This window comes from Kwoniella dejecticola, chromosome 6 (genome assembly GCF_000512565.2).
Source record: "Kwoniella dejecticola CBS 10117 chromosome 6, complete sequence".
Classification (NCBI taxonomy): domain Eukaryota; kingdom Fungi; phylum Basidiomycota; class Tremellomycetes; order Tremellales; family Cryptococcaceae; genus Kwoniella; species Kwoniella dejecticola.
This window is the reverse complement of record NC_089306.1, coordinates 1,354,514-1,366,688: the sequence shown is the minus strand read 5'-3', so window position 1 is coordinate 1,366,688 and position 12,175 is coordinate 1,354,514. Positions and strand designations below refer to the sequence as shown.

Genomic DNA, 12,175 nt, shown 5'->3' with positions numbered 1-12,175 from the left:
CTTGAACCGCGTGTCTCCGCACTACTGAAGACCGAGATGGCCTAGTGATCAGTATTACGCTTCTGAGACTTGTAGTTGGGTGGGACGAATGAGGTATTTGGTCGGAATGTGTTGACATGAACATGAAGCTGATTGAAGTGGTCGAGTGAAATGAGTAAAGCACCTCATCCTCACCCAAACGTGTTTTTCCTTCGCCTCAGCCCGTCGCGCCTATTTTAACGGTTGTCCAATCTTCATGCCTAATTACCAGGTTTCAGTACCCGGTTCGAATTGTTGATCGGTTCTGAGATATAAATCGTTAATCTGGTATGCAGCTGTGATGTTGCTATTTATTCGGCATCAGCACATGTGACAAGATGAGCTCAGCATCACCACAGCCTGAAGAAGCTGCTGCTCCAGCTGGGTCGCCGTCGGAATTTCTCAAGAACATCGTTGGAAAGAGGGTGAAAGTCAGGATAGGCAGTGGGGTCGATTATCATGGTGAGTGGACCCAATTCCAACCCTTTCAGCCGGTGTCTGCCAATAATTAGGGGAGCAAATCCTCTCCGATTCGATCCCGTATACAAATCAGAGATCATGTGGGACAAGCCTTTGAAGCAAATAATACTGGATGGAAAGGTCTCGAGCGGGACATATGATCCTGATCTTTGTCTTGGTCCACTATTTGAAAGGGAACTCAGGAATGAGGTGTACAAGGGATGCTGATCACACTTGCCAAACAGGTCTTCTTACATGTCTGGATGGGTATATGAATGTAGCGTTGGAAGAGACGGAAGAATGGGCAAATGGGAGGAAGACGGCAGAGTATGGTGATTGTTTCCTTCGAGGAAACAATGGTTAGTCTCCCCAATGACCCCCAATACTGTTTAACGAGAGAAGCTAATGCAGTACGTGTTAGTGCTCTATATTTCCGCTTTGGAAGAGTTATGACTGTGTGATCCGAGGAGCCTCAGCGAGCGTCATCAAACGAATGAAATGGTTAATCTAGGAGGAGTCTGAATGGGAACCAAATATACCCTGTAACGATCCACATGAAAACATCGTCAACGTGCATCTCAACCAAACTCCTCATCATTGCAGAAGATGCACTCTCTCCTGTATCGAACGTTGTGGGTGCGGCAGAATGATTTGTGCGGCTGAGAGCTTTGTGGCGAGGTATCGGAAGCGCGAATCCAGCAAGGATAGTATCTTTCTAGCTCTTCAGCCTGCATCACCGGAGAAATCTCATTGCGCGGTCCTCGTCTTATGAGTCTGGTCATACTGGCCTGTGCAATCCATTTTCGCTACTTCAGATACTCAATACGTGTCTTCCAGCTGTCCTTCTGCTCAGAACCGCACTTCGGATTGAGGCGTTGGACGAAGCGAACAGTAATGTCCTTTAGCGATCCTTGCCATCCCATCAGACTCGCAGGTCGTATAGCTAGGGTAGTTGCCCCATCGTATCATTTGCATATCGGCAGTGCGATCCTGTCAAGCGCTGGCTTGTAGCTTTATGACTGCATGGCCATATACATCGTGAAGTACATGAGAAGGGCAGATGGAACCGGTTATCGGCCAATGCCACCGATCACTCTCAGAATGAAATCACAATAACCATCTTCGATCTCCTGCAACTTGTCTGTCCACTTTTTCAACATTTACCTCTATTCACCATCGACATCCTGACTGCACACTGTTCAACAGACAAAGCATCCGCCCTCATCAAACGGGTCATCGGGGAGGTCGTGACCTGTACTTGACTCAAAGTTGACTCTGCGCAGGTATTGCTCTCATGGGCGAAATATAACGTCCATCGACGTATGACGCCTCGGAAAACAGGATTAGAAGGTTAGAACTCGCTCGTGGACGATTATAACCTGATCAACACACTGCACCTTGTCCACCCAGATTCGAGTTTGCGTCTCATACTTCGCTCTTGACGCTCGCGCAGATTATTGTAGACAGCAAAGCAAGGGAAAGGAACGGGCGCGGCAAGATGGCGAACCAGAATCACTCCAATGCCAGTGTGACGGCGAGTTTGGCGACACTATCTCCCTTCAACCTCCAACAACTCCAATTGAAGTTTCCTCAACTGTTGACCGATGCTGAGAGACAGCTACCTGATGATAAGCGGAACGAAGTGTTCAAACAGAAAATGTCAACTTTGATGAGATCCAATGTCGGTGCACTCAATTCGAATCCCAATAACTCTCAAAATCAGTCTCAACAACAATCTCAACAGCAGCAACAGCAGCGAACGCAACAACCGCAACAACAACAGCGAATCCAGAACAACCTTCCCGTACAACAACAACAGCAGCAGCAGCAACTACAACCTCAACAACCTCAGCAGAACATGCAGCAACAGCAGCAGCAGCAGCAGCAGGCGCCGCAACAGCAAATGCAGAATATGCAGAATCCATCAGCACCTAACCCGATGATAAATCAGAACATGATGAATCAACAGCAAGTCCAACAATCCCCGATGATGCAGCAACAACAGATGCAATCGCAACAGCAGAATCTATCTATGCCAATGCAGCAGCAGCAGAATCAACATATACAACAGCAAACCCCGCAAATGTCGCAGCAGATGATGCAACAGCCAAGTCAGCAGGGGCAACAGCAGATCAACCCTCAAAATCAAGCTGTGAGTCCGTCCCTTCCTCTATCCCAGTATCCGACATCACATTCCTCCATCCTCAATTCTCTCCATTCGTTTGCTGTTTTCAAATCTTTCCAGTCACGATCCTCACCAGGTACTTTCCGCATCCCTTTCGCCCCCTTTCCCGGCCCTGCTCTTAATGCCATCCACCTTTGCCACCTTTGCTCCTTGCTCCCTCCAATTCGCTGTCTCACCTTTCCTTCATGGATCCCTTTCGCCACTAGTCTTACTCTCTTCTAGGGTATAAGCTGACTTCAATGTTATTCTGAAGGCGTATCAAGATCAGATGCGCATACAGCAACACGCTCAACAGCAGCAACACTTAGCAGCGATGCTGGAGAAGACCCAGCGGCTGCAGCAGCAGGCCGTGCAAAATCAGCAACAGCAGCAGCAACAACAGCAGCAGCAGCCACCGCCCCAACTACAAACCCCTCAACAGTCCCAACATCCGATGCCACCTGTCATGTCCCATCCTACACCCGCATCGATCGCAGCCGCTTCTCCGCAGAATCACCCTCATTCCTCCCCTCAGATGGTTCGGCAATCACCCGTGTCGAACCCCGGCAACAGGAGTAGTGCATTAGCTGGTAGCAGTATCAAGACCTTGATGGACAATTTTCCGAAGCTGTTGGAGCTGAAGAGGACAGGCAAACTAGGTGCGGAGCAGGAGAAGCTGGTGAGTACTTCATTGGTAGTGGGCGTATATCGGATGGAGAGAGGAAAACATAAGCTCACCATTCTTCCTTCCTTTTCCTTCTATCATTGATCCACCTTTCGTCTATCGACCCATCATCCTGCTGTCGACTCTCCTCCTATCGTCGTCTTCACCTTGCCATCCAACTGATCTCAATTGCAATCCTTCGTCCGCCGCCTCTGCTTTCACGTGGAACGTTATTCAGTTCGACAACTTCATCAACAGCCCTGATGGGCGAAAACATCTTCAGCAATACCAAGCGCATCACGCCCGGTCACTCATAGAAAGCGGTTTGGCGAATCCAGTGGGCTTACCTCCGGGAGTCCAGCAGCAACAACAGCAGCAGCAGCAGCAAACGCCGATGATGAACGGCATGCAACTACCCTTGTCAGCTCAGCAACAGATGGCAGCGCTTCAGCAACAACAACAACAACAGGGCTTCTCGCAGCAAGCGATGCAAGCGCAATTCCAGCAGCCGTACCCGTCCAATATGATGCCACCACAACACCAGCAAAGCCAGCAAATGCAGTCGCCACAACTGAACCATCAGCAAATGCAGCAAGTGCATCTGCAACGTCTGGCTGCTGCCCAGCAAGCACAGATACAGGGCCAGGGCAGAGCTGCGATGCAGAATCAAACACAACTGCCGAGTGGGGTGAATCTGAGCCAAGCCCAGGTACTAGCTAGAGCGCAAGCACAGTCGCAGATGCTGCAACAAGCTGGTCAAATGAATGGACAGCAAATGCAGGATCCTCAACAGCAGCAGCAGCAAATACCGCAACAAGGTCAAATGCAGCAACAACCGCTGCAGCAAAATCAACAGCAACAGCAACAACAAGCACCGAATTTCGGATCGCCCAGACCTCCTGCACCACAAATCAACGTCATGCAACAATTACAATTCAATATACAAGCTGCCACTGCGAAAATGCCGCCTGACAAGCAGATGAACATACGAAACGTTATAATGCGGCTTGCTCAAATGAACGATCAGGCAAGAGAAAGCACCTTCCAAACTGTGAGTGAAATCCCCTCCTGGTATCTGCTTGCAACAAGCTGACCAGTCCTATAGAATCCGCCTTATCGACAACTCTGGAACCAGGTCACCGGCTTCTCCCAAGCGGCTGCGGTCCAACAGATGGCTCAACAGGCTCAGGCCGTTCAGTCGCAAGCCCAAGCGATGCAAGCTGCTCAATTGCAGAATATGGGTCAGCAGATCCCACAAGGTATATCAAGCCCTCACATGGGTGTACAGCAATCGATGCCTTCTCAAAATCAGGTTGCTGGACCAAGTACTCCAAACATGCAACAATCTCGCTCGGTCAACGGCGGTCCCAACACTCCCAATTATCAAGCACAGACCAACGTGCCGAACTTGCACATTCCAGCTAATAAGCAACGCAATATCGCGCAAGCTCAAGATGGATCGAATCAAGGTCAAGGGCAAGGTCAGACTCCTCAAGCCTCGTCTTCACCTCAAGTTCGGCCGCCTATGCCTCAACCTCAATCGAGTCAATTACAAGCTCAACAACAGGCTCAGATCCAAGCAGCAACTCAGGCCCAGACTGCTCAGGCTCAGGCTCAACTAGTCCAGCGAATGATCCAGAACGGTATACCGGTGAATCAGGCCATGCAGACCGTCGCCAGGCAAACACAGCAGCAACAACAACAGATTCAACAGCAATTAGGTATCAACGGTGGGCAACAAGCTAATGTCCCCTTCCCACCACAAGGTCAATTACCTCCCGGTGTCCCAATCGGTCAGAATCAAGTGCAAGCTCAAGGGCCTAGTAATGTGAATGGATCGAATATAACGCCTGGGATGTTGATAGCTCAGATTGACCAGAATGGAATGAACAGACCTTCCATGAGGATGGGCGACCAGATCAGACAATCATCAGATATGGCGGTCCCCCAATTAGACAAATCACAATCGCTTTTGGCTAAAGCTCGGTTCGAACCTACTCCCGAGAGCGACGCTTTGTTGAAGGCCAAATTGGACACATTCACGAATACGGTCAAGGCGTCTGGTAGACCGACGATGGGGATCAACAGAGTAACGGGAGAAGTGACACTGGAGAAGATGCCTGAAAGCTTGAGGTTGGTACTTGATGAAGCTGCGCAAGATACTCAGGAGGAGATTGAAGACGCCGATAACCTTTTAGGCGAAGTTGGGTTCCCTGGGTCGAAAAAGAGGAAAATCCAGGATCTGGCGGAAAGCGTTGATAAAGCTTTGATAGTGGATCAGGATGTTGAGAGTGTGAGTTACTCTTCCGGGTTTCATCTCCCGCTGTACATCATCGACACGGAACGAGCGAACTGATTTCGGTCGTCTCTTTGCAGCTCATGCTTCAATTGGCGGAGGAACATAATGACCTGGTATCGCAAGTCAGCTGTAGTCTGGCTAAACACCGAAAGAGCGATACGATCGACAGGAAAGATGTCCAATTTGCTTATGGTGAGCGCTTCAGCTTCAGCTTCGGCTTTGTGTACATGTATTGTTTGGCAAGGGTTAGTAAGCTGATTTGCGTAATCGTTCCTGATCCTGATTGATGTAGAAACGATATTCGGTAGAAGTATACCTGGTTTCTCATCGGACTTGATCCGGCTGGACCAAGCCCGATCGTCAAGAGCGAGACCGACTAACCCTCAACGAAGTATGAAGTTGAAATTGGTCAATGAGGCGAAAGCCAATTGGAGGAAAGAAAAGGAGAAGAAAGCTATCGAGGCGCAAGAGAAAGAGCAGCGGGAATTGGAACAGGCCAACATCGATATCCCTCATTTCAATGTCAATATTAACGGCAACGGCAACTTGAATCCGTCTGTGGGATTCAATATAGGCAATAGTAATAGTAATGGTAATAGCTCGACTCACAATGGTGGTAATGGTGGTGCTGATCCGTCTCAGCATGGGGCGGAGAAAGTGGCCCTGCCGCATATGAGTTCGGGGGGATTAGGCCTGAGTGGAAGCGGGAGTGGGTTGAGAGTAGGTGCGACTTCGAACCCGAACCCGAATGTACCTGTTATGGTGTGATTGAGGATCCGATTTCATATCCTTTGTATCTATGAGTTGATTTGTGAACGTCATTATGACGCCTTCCCCGGTCAGCAGTGATCGGTATTCCTACATATTCATATCAAATGTTGTATAAGCAGGTTATGCCATTAATAAGAGTTTACTTTGTCTATGCTACATCATGTCAAGTTTCCGCCCTTCCCCCTTTTCACAGTACTCATAGTACAATTATTGAAGTTGCTCTCATTTACATTCGTTCATATAGAGTAGTGCAGTAATGTGAATACAAGGAAAAAGAACAATTGTGAGACAGCATCGAGAGCGTCGTCTACTTACGATTGGCTCAGCTTATGCTGTTCTTCATGTGACTGCAATACCTAAGCTCAAAGGATCAAGATCAAGTAGGGTTGGAGGATGGCGTAGAGCGAGGCTATGCGGCATAGGTATACTCGGTCTATGCTGTTCTCGATTGCGCGTTTTGGTGCAAGGCAAAAGTAAAAGTGGAGACTCCGCGGCCGGCTATATCGTGTATCGTGTATCGTGAACGCAGTAGACGCCGCAGACGTCGTCGGTCGTTGTTCGTTGTTTTGTCTGTGCAATGAATCCTGTCCTCACTACTTTCTTGGATTCCATATCTCATCAAGCATCCTAGCGTCGAGTATCGAGCTTTATCTGAACCCTCAGTCTGACTCGCCATTTCTAAGTCACATAAAGGCGCCAAAAACATGCCAGCGAACGGCTCATCGCCTCAAGAATCCGAACCGCTCTTACCGACGCATCGTGCTCATAATCCTCTCCCCATATCCTCGAGCCATGCGAGCTTATCCTCATCCACACCTACTAGATCAAGATTATCTGCGAGGCGATATATCCCTTCTTCAGGTCCCTCAGACTTGACCCCTTCGAGATGCACGGGGAAAGGAAAAGGAAAAGCTAAGGCTACTGAGGACGATTTAGATCTGGAAGCTGGTTTAGCGTATGAATTGAATGAGGATGAAGATGAAGACCAAAGCCAAGATCAAGATCAAGGTGCAGATGGACTGAATAAGGGGAAAGATACAGCAAATAAGAGAAACAAGGGGAAAGACAAAGAGCCTAGAAAAGGCAGGAACGTGACTATAATCTTCAGTAATGAGAGTGAATTGACGGGAAGTGGGAATCTGCAATGTTGGATTGAGGATTATGAGAACGTCGGGAATCTCAAAGACCAGGTGAGTCGAGTTGGTCTGTTTTGTTTTGTTCTGGCTTGGTCGCTTTGTGCAAGAAAATCTTGTCAGTTTTATGATGACCATGATAAGGAGCGTGATCTGTGAACAGCGGACGATAATCGATATCGGATTTATCGATTGGATTCGTATTTTGTGTATGATGATCCAAGGATATCTAACTAACGGAACTTGTGTATCACGATGACAGATCAAAACCCTTCGACCGTCTTTACAGGACCATTCTCTCCGCTTAATTCATTCCGGTCGATTATTGACGGACGGTATCCTGCTCTTACCCTGGCTTCGTTCGCTGGAAGAACGCGTCCGACGACAGGCTGCTGGTGTAGGTGGAGACGTGGAGAGTGTGCTCAAGGACGTTGGGCTGGCCGAGGAATATAACCATGACGATGAAGACGATCTGGAAGAGGCGGATTCACCAAAAGGAAGAAGGAGAGACACAGGAAAAGAGAAGACGAAGAAGGGAATCAAGGCGAAAGAGAAAGAGAAGGAGAATGAAAAGGTTTGGCTGCATTGTATAGTCGGTGGCAAGGAGGAGAAGGCGCAGACCAGTAACAATGAAGGAGAAGAGGAAGTGAGTCCAGTGTTTCCCTGCGTGTCCACCACTCGATACATGATTTGTTGGCTACGTGAATTGTCCACTACGAACGCGCGCTCGAGTTCTGTTGTCGTTGACTGCAATTTAGCCCTCCGCACCGCGACGAAGGGGCTTCGACGTCTTGCTGGACGCCGGCCTATCAGCGGACGACGTAGCTGCGATGCGAAGGCAGTTCTACGAAAGTCGAGGGGAAGAAGTTCCGGAAGGTATGGAGGGCGGAGATGTCAGTGAGTGTAACTTCACTGAGGTGTTAAACCTTCACTTGCCATTATCATTCCTCTCTCCAATTCTGTGAGCCTCGTATCGCAGTTCGGTCCGTTTTACAACGCAGTGCCAAATCGTGAATGGAAAACGCAAAAGCGAGAGCATAATCAAGACAGAGTAGATAGCTAATTTCTCTTGCGATCTGCGTAGACGACGAACATGCTCGAGCACTGGAAGAACAGTGGATCGAAGGTGATATGACTGCTGAAACAGCCACGAGTGAGTTCGACCTCTTGGTCTGCTTCTCCAGCTTTTGGCATTATTGCTCGTCCACTTGTGCCAAGCTTCAGACGATCATTACCCCAGATCTTGTTCAGCGCTGACATCGGTCATTCCAATGACATCGCAGCCACTTCAGAAGGTCTCTACACCTCGATTCTCCATGGACTATTGACCGGATTCCTTTTCCCGATCATACCGTGGTTCTTCTTCCGTGAACCGCCTTTACCGAACTTCTTCGACTCTGACGCAGAAGCACTCGCGATTTCTACTTCTCTTTCCCAGAGTCAGAGTCAGAGTCAGAGTCAGGGGTCTTCGTCGATTCCACCTTCAACGACTACTCATCTAAATCACTCAAACGCGGATGCGAATCTAAATCCGTCTGACGAACGAGCAGACATCAGCGATACGCCTTCGTCTCCTCAACAACACGTATCAGCCAATAATGACACGAGCACAAATACAAGCACGACTGTCAATGCCAATACCAATTCCGCCTTTGTCTCGGTCTCTGCTCAAGAACGGTTCATACGCGCTGGAGGAATTGGAATTGGCTTAGGGGAGATTGTCGCTTCTCAAGTATTTGGGAAGAGGATGCAAGTGAGTTGTATTGATTTGCATTTCATACTACACAATCGTGCCCCTTCAACTCGCTCCCTCGCTCGTTCGACTCATTTTGCCTGTCTTTGCCTCTTCTCCGACGAAATGAGCATCAAGCTGATAGACGAGTACTTGTCCTCGTCCTCAACCACAGATGGGTATCCTGCTGGGCACGATCCTCAATATAGCTTTTGGAGCATTGCGATTCCTAAATTAGAGTAAGGTTATAAGCGATGTTGGCGAGAGAACGGTCATTCCCTTTTGCTTTTTTGTCATGAAGCCATAATTCGCATTCGCATCGTGTGGTATGTAGTTTGTCTATTGTTAATAATGTCATTACGCTTCAAGTCTTTCATGTGACAATACTCGTACTCATCATTCTGGTTCTCGTTTCAGTCACCTCGTGGTGAGGCAAACTGGGATCAAGGTCTGAGCAGAGCAACAGTTCCTTTGCGTCTTTTTCTCACAACCAGCCGATGAAAGTACAACTTTCTTGACGGTGCAACCTGAAGCACAGGGGACGGGCGTGGGCACGAGCGAGTTATACTTGATATTTCATAAAGGGCATCATCAACCTTCTAGGTTCGTTAGCAGTTACCAGGCTCGGGGTCACAGTGGGTAGGTGGGTATCTAATTGGAATGGCGGTATCTAACCAGTAAGAAAAGGTAAACGAAAACTGAATATGGGTATACAAGTCAAGTGGTAAAATATCAAAGCACAATTTGAAGGATGATGAAGACAAGACTAGAAATACTGATATCTCAGGGCAGAAATTCAGATATAAATATAGAACGTCCTTCCATTCCCATTCTCATTCTCATTGTCCATTTCATTCCCACTTTCACTTTCGTAAAGAATATAAATCATTACTGTCTCCTTATAAGACAAGGTAAGAGACGAAACCCGCGGCAGCCAACAGCATACCGGCAGGCAAGACCTCGTTCAGGGGCAGAGCAGCCGAAGTAGCTTTGGAAGACGCGCTTGCTGATGCTGAGGATTTGGCAGAGGCAGAAGCGGCTAATCCGGCTGTAGTCTTTGATCCTGCACCAGAGACGGCGGCAGAAGCAGCAGAGGAAGTGGAGTTTCCGGCATCGATGGCTGCTAAAGTTGCGGAATCGAATTTGCCGGTCATGGAGTTGATGGTGAACATGGCGCTGAAGGCCTCGTATGGGTATTGAGGGTTCGATTCGGATTTCAGTGATAAAGAGGTGAATCGGACGAAGTAGTGCGAGTCTAAGTAGGTTTCAGAAAGTATCAGCATTGAGTGTCTGCGGCGAGCTGGTGGTCAGAGAACAAGACGAAGAGGGAGAAGGGGCATGCAAGATCCGCCTGAAACTTAGACTCACCGTCTTGGCCGATAGAAGGATCGATGGTGGCGCTTATACTGCTAGTCTTGGACACGTCGACGGAAGCAGCGAGATTCTGGAGTTTGATTTGGTTGTTGACTGATCCGGTGTAGATGTCGACCGAGCAAGGACCGACTGAACCGACAGTGGGGGTCTTTCCGTCATCGGCTACCAGACACACGAGGAAAGAAGGGGTCAAAGCGTCAGCTTGGTGTCTTGGCATTTGGTAGGACATGGGGTACGATGCTCGTTTTAGGCAGTGATTGCGATCTTGAGTAGAGGACGTGTTGGGTAGACAAACGCGCGAAGAAGAAGAAGAAGAAAAAAGAAGAAGACGACGCAAGACTTCTCACTCACCCCACTTGACTTCAAGCACTTGTCCTCCAGTAGCCGGAGTTCCAGCGACGGGGGAGGTGATGTAGACACCAGCTAAGACTGGTTGGAGGGCTGCAGCAGCGATGAGAACGTAAGAAGCGGCAGAGGCGAACATCGTGATTTTTTGGTGGTTCCTGTAAGTCGTTGGTAAAGGTTGATTTGGTATGGATAGTTAAGGTGTTTTTGGTTTTCGTCGATTTGCGTTGCGTTGGGTGGAAAGAATGTGTATACAGTAAAGTAAAGAACGTCTGTCGTCGGGATCGAAGTTGAGGTTGAGGTTGGCGAGGTTGGTTGACTGGTTGGTTGAAGTTGAAATTCGACTGATGGCTCGTCAAGAGAGTATGAGTGGATTGGTATTAAATCGATATATGGAGAAGAGAGGAGAAAAGAACGTGATGAAAAGTGGGGATGGGTGTCAGTATATTATATGAAGTGCAGTCGATGGGATGGGATGGTATAGGTGGACAATTTAAGAGGGAGCACTCCTCATGACATTACAAGGCACAAGACCAGCGTAAGACAGGCAAGGGCCAAAGCGTCATCATCAAACATTCTCTTCATTGTGTATCCCATTGTGCTTACGTTCACTTGGCAACCACACAGGGATCATAGCGCACAACCAGAAAAAAGTGAAAACGAAAAGAGGACCAAGCGTATGTGAGTATACTTGGGCTGGACATTATTAGTGGGATATGAAATAACATAGTCGAAGCCACTTTACTCATCCGACATACCACTTTTTTCAGTCAATTGACCCCGATATAGAGCTGAGGTATGTGGGATGAGTCAACGAGGGTTAGGTGATGTCTGTGATTATGCACTAAATGAGAAACAAAGTAAACAAGTCAACAATCCATTGAGTAATGTTTGTTCTGTTGCTTTTGTTTACATGAAACGGTGCCTTCGAACGGATCATATCACTTGTGCCTTCAGGGTCAAGGGAATCAAAAGGGGCCAAAGCGTTTGGCTGTTTAGTGTGGAACAGAAATCATAGAAATCGGTGATACCCACTTCGACAATTGACATGTGGCATATCCGGAGTTCCCCTCATTCTCCTTGAGCCTCTTCTCGCTGCTTGCCATGTGGTTGAGAAGTCTGAACGGGATCAAAACGTCTACTTCTTCGCGAGAGAAAAGTTAAATGAGTCGAAGCAGTCAGGAAAAGTGGATAGATAGATAGCAAGTTAGTCGGG

The 12,175-nt window shown here is 48.2% G+C and overlaps 4 protein-coding genes across 4 annotated transcripts; 3 read left to right on the top strand and 1 right to left on the bottom strand.

Annotated features, from left to right (window-relative positions):
• Positions 1 to 356: 356 nt before the first annotated feature.
• Positions 357 to 930, top strand: I303_105368 (U6 snRNA-associated Sm-like protein LSm6; the record flags this gene model as incomplete). The annotated part of the gene is made up of 3 exons (XM_018408479.2): positions 357 to 480; positions 723 to 836; positions 899 to 930. 3 exons carry the CDS (start codon positions 357 to 359, stop codon positions 928 to 930), a joined length of 270 nt encoding a protein of 89 aa, XP_018262170.2.
• A 1,045-nt stretch (positions 931 to 1,975) lies between these two features.
• Positions 1,976 to 6,372, top strand: I303_105367 (uncharacterized protein; the record flags this gene model as incomplete). The annotated part of the gene is made up of 6 exons (XM_018408480.1): positions 1,976 to 2,629; positions 2,916 to 3,320; positions 3,544 to 4,356; positions 4,411 to 5,598; positions 5,682 to 5,796; positions 5,897 to 6,372. The coding sequence occupies 6 exons, from the start codon at positions 1,976 to 1,978 to the stop codon at positions 6,370 to 6,372; spliced, it is 3,651 nt and encodes a 1,216-aa protein (XP_018262171.1).
• A 707-nt stretch (positions 6,373 to 7,079) lies between these two features.
• I303_105366 (uncharacterized protein) lies at positions 7,080 to 9,478 on the top strand (the record flags this gene model as incomplete). Its single annotated transcript, XM_018408481.1, has 6 exons — positions 7,080 to 7,565; positions 7,771 to 8,154; positions 8,267 to 8,405; positions 8,593 to 8,661; positions 8,792 to 9,261; positions 9,416 to 9,478. The coding sequence occupies 6 exons, from the start codon at positions 7,080 to 7,082 to the stop codon at positions 9,476 to 9,478; spliced, it is 1,611 nt and encodes a 536-aa protein (XP_018262172.1).
• A 661-nt stretch (positions 9,479 to 10,139) lies between these two features.
• On the bottom strand, positions 10,140 to 11,098 carry I303_105365 (uncharacterized protein; the record flags this gene model as incomplete). The annotated part of the gene is made up of 3 exons (XM_018408482.1): positions 10,140 to 10,495; positions 10,609 to 10,776; positions 10,966 to 11,098. 3 exons carry the CDS (start codon positions 11,096 to 11,098, stop codon positions 10,140 to 10,142), a joined length of 657 nt encoding a protein of 218 aa, XP_018262173.1.
• Positions 11,099 to 12,175: the final 1,077 nt, after the last annotated feature.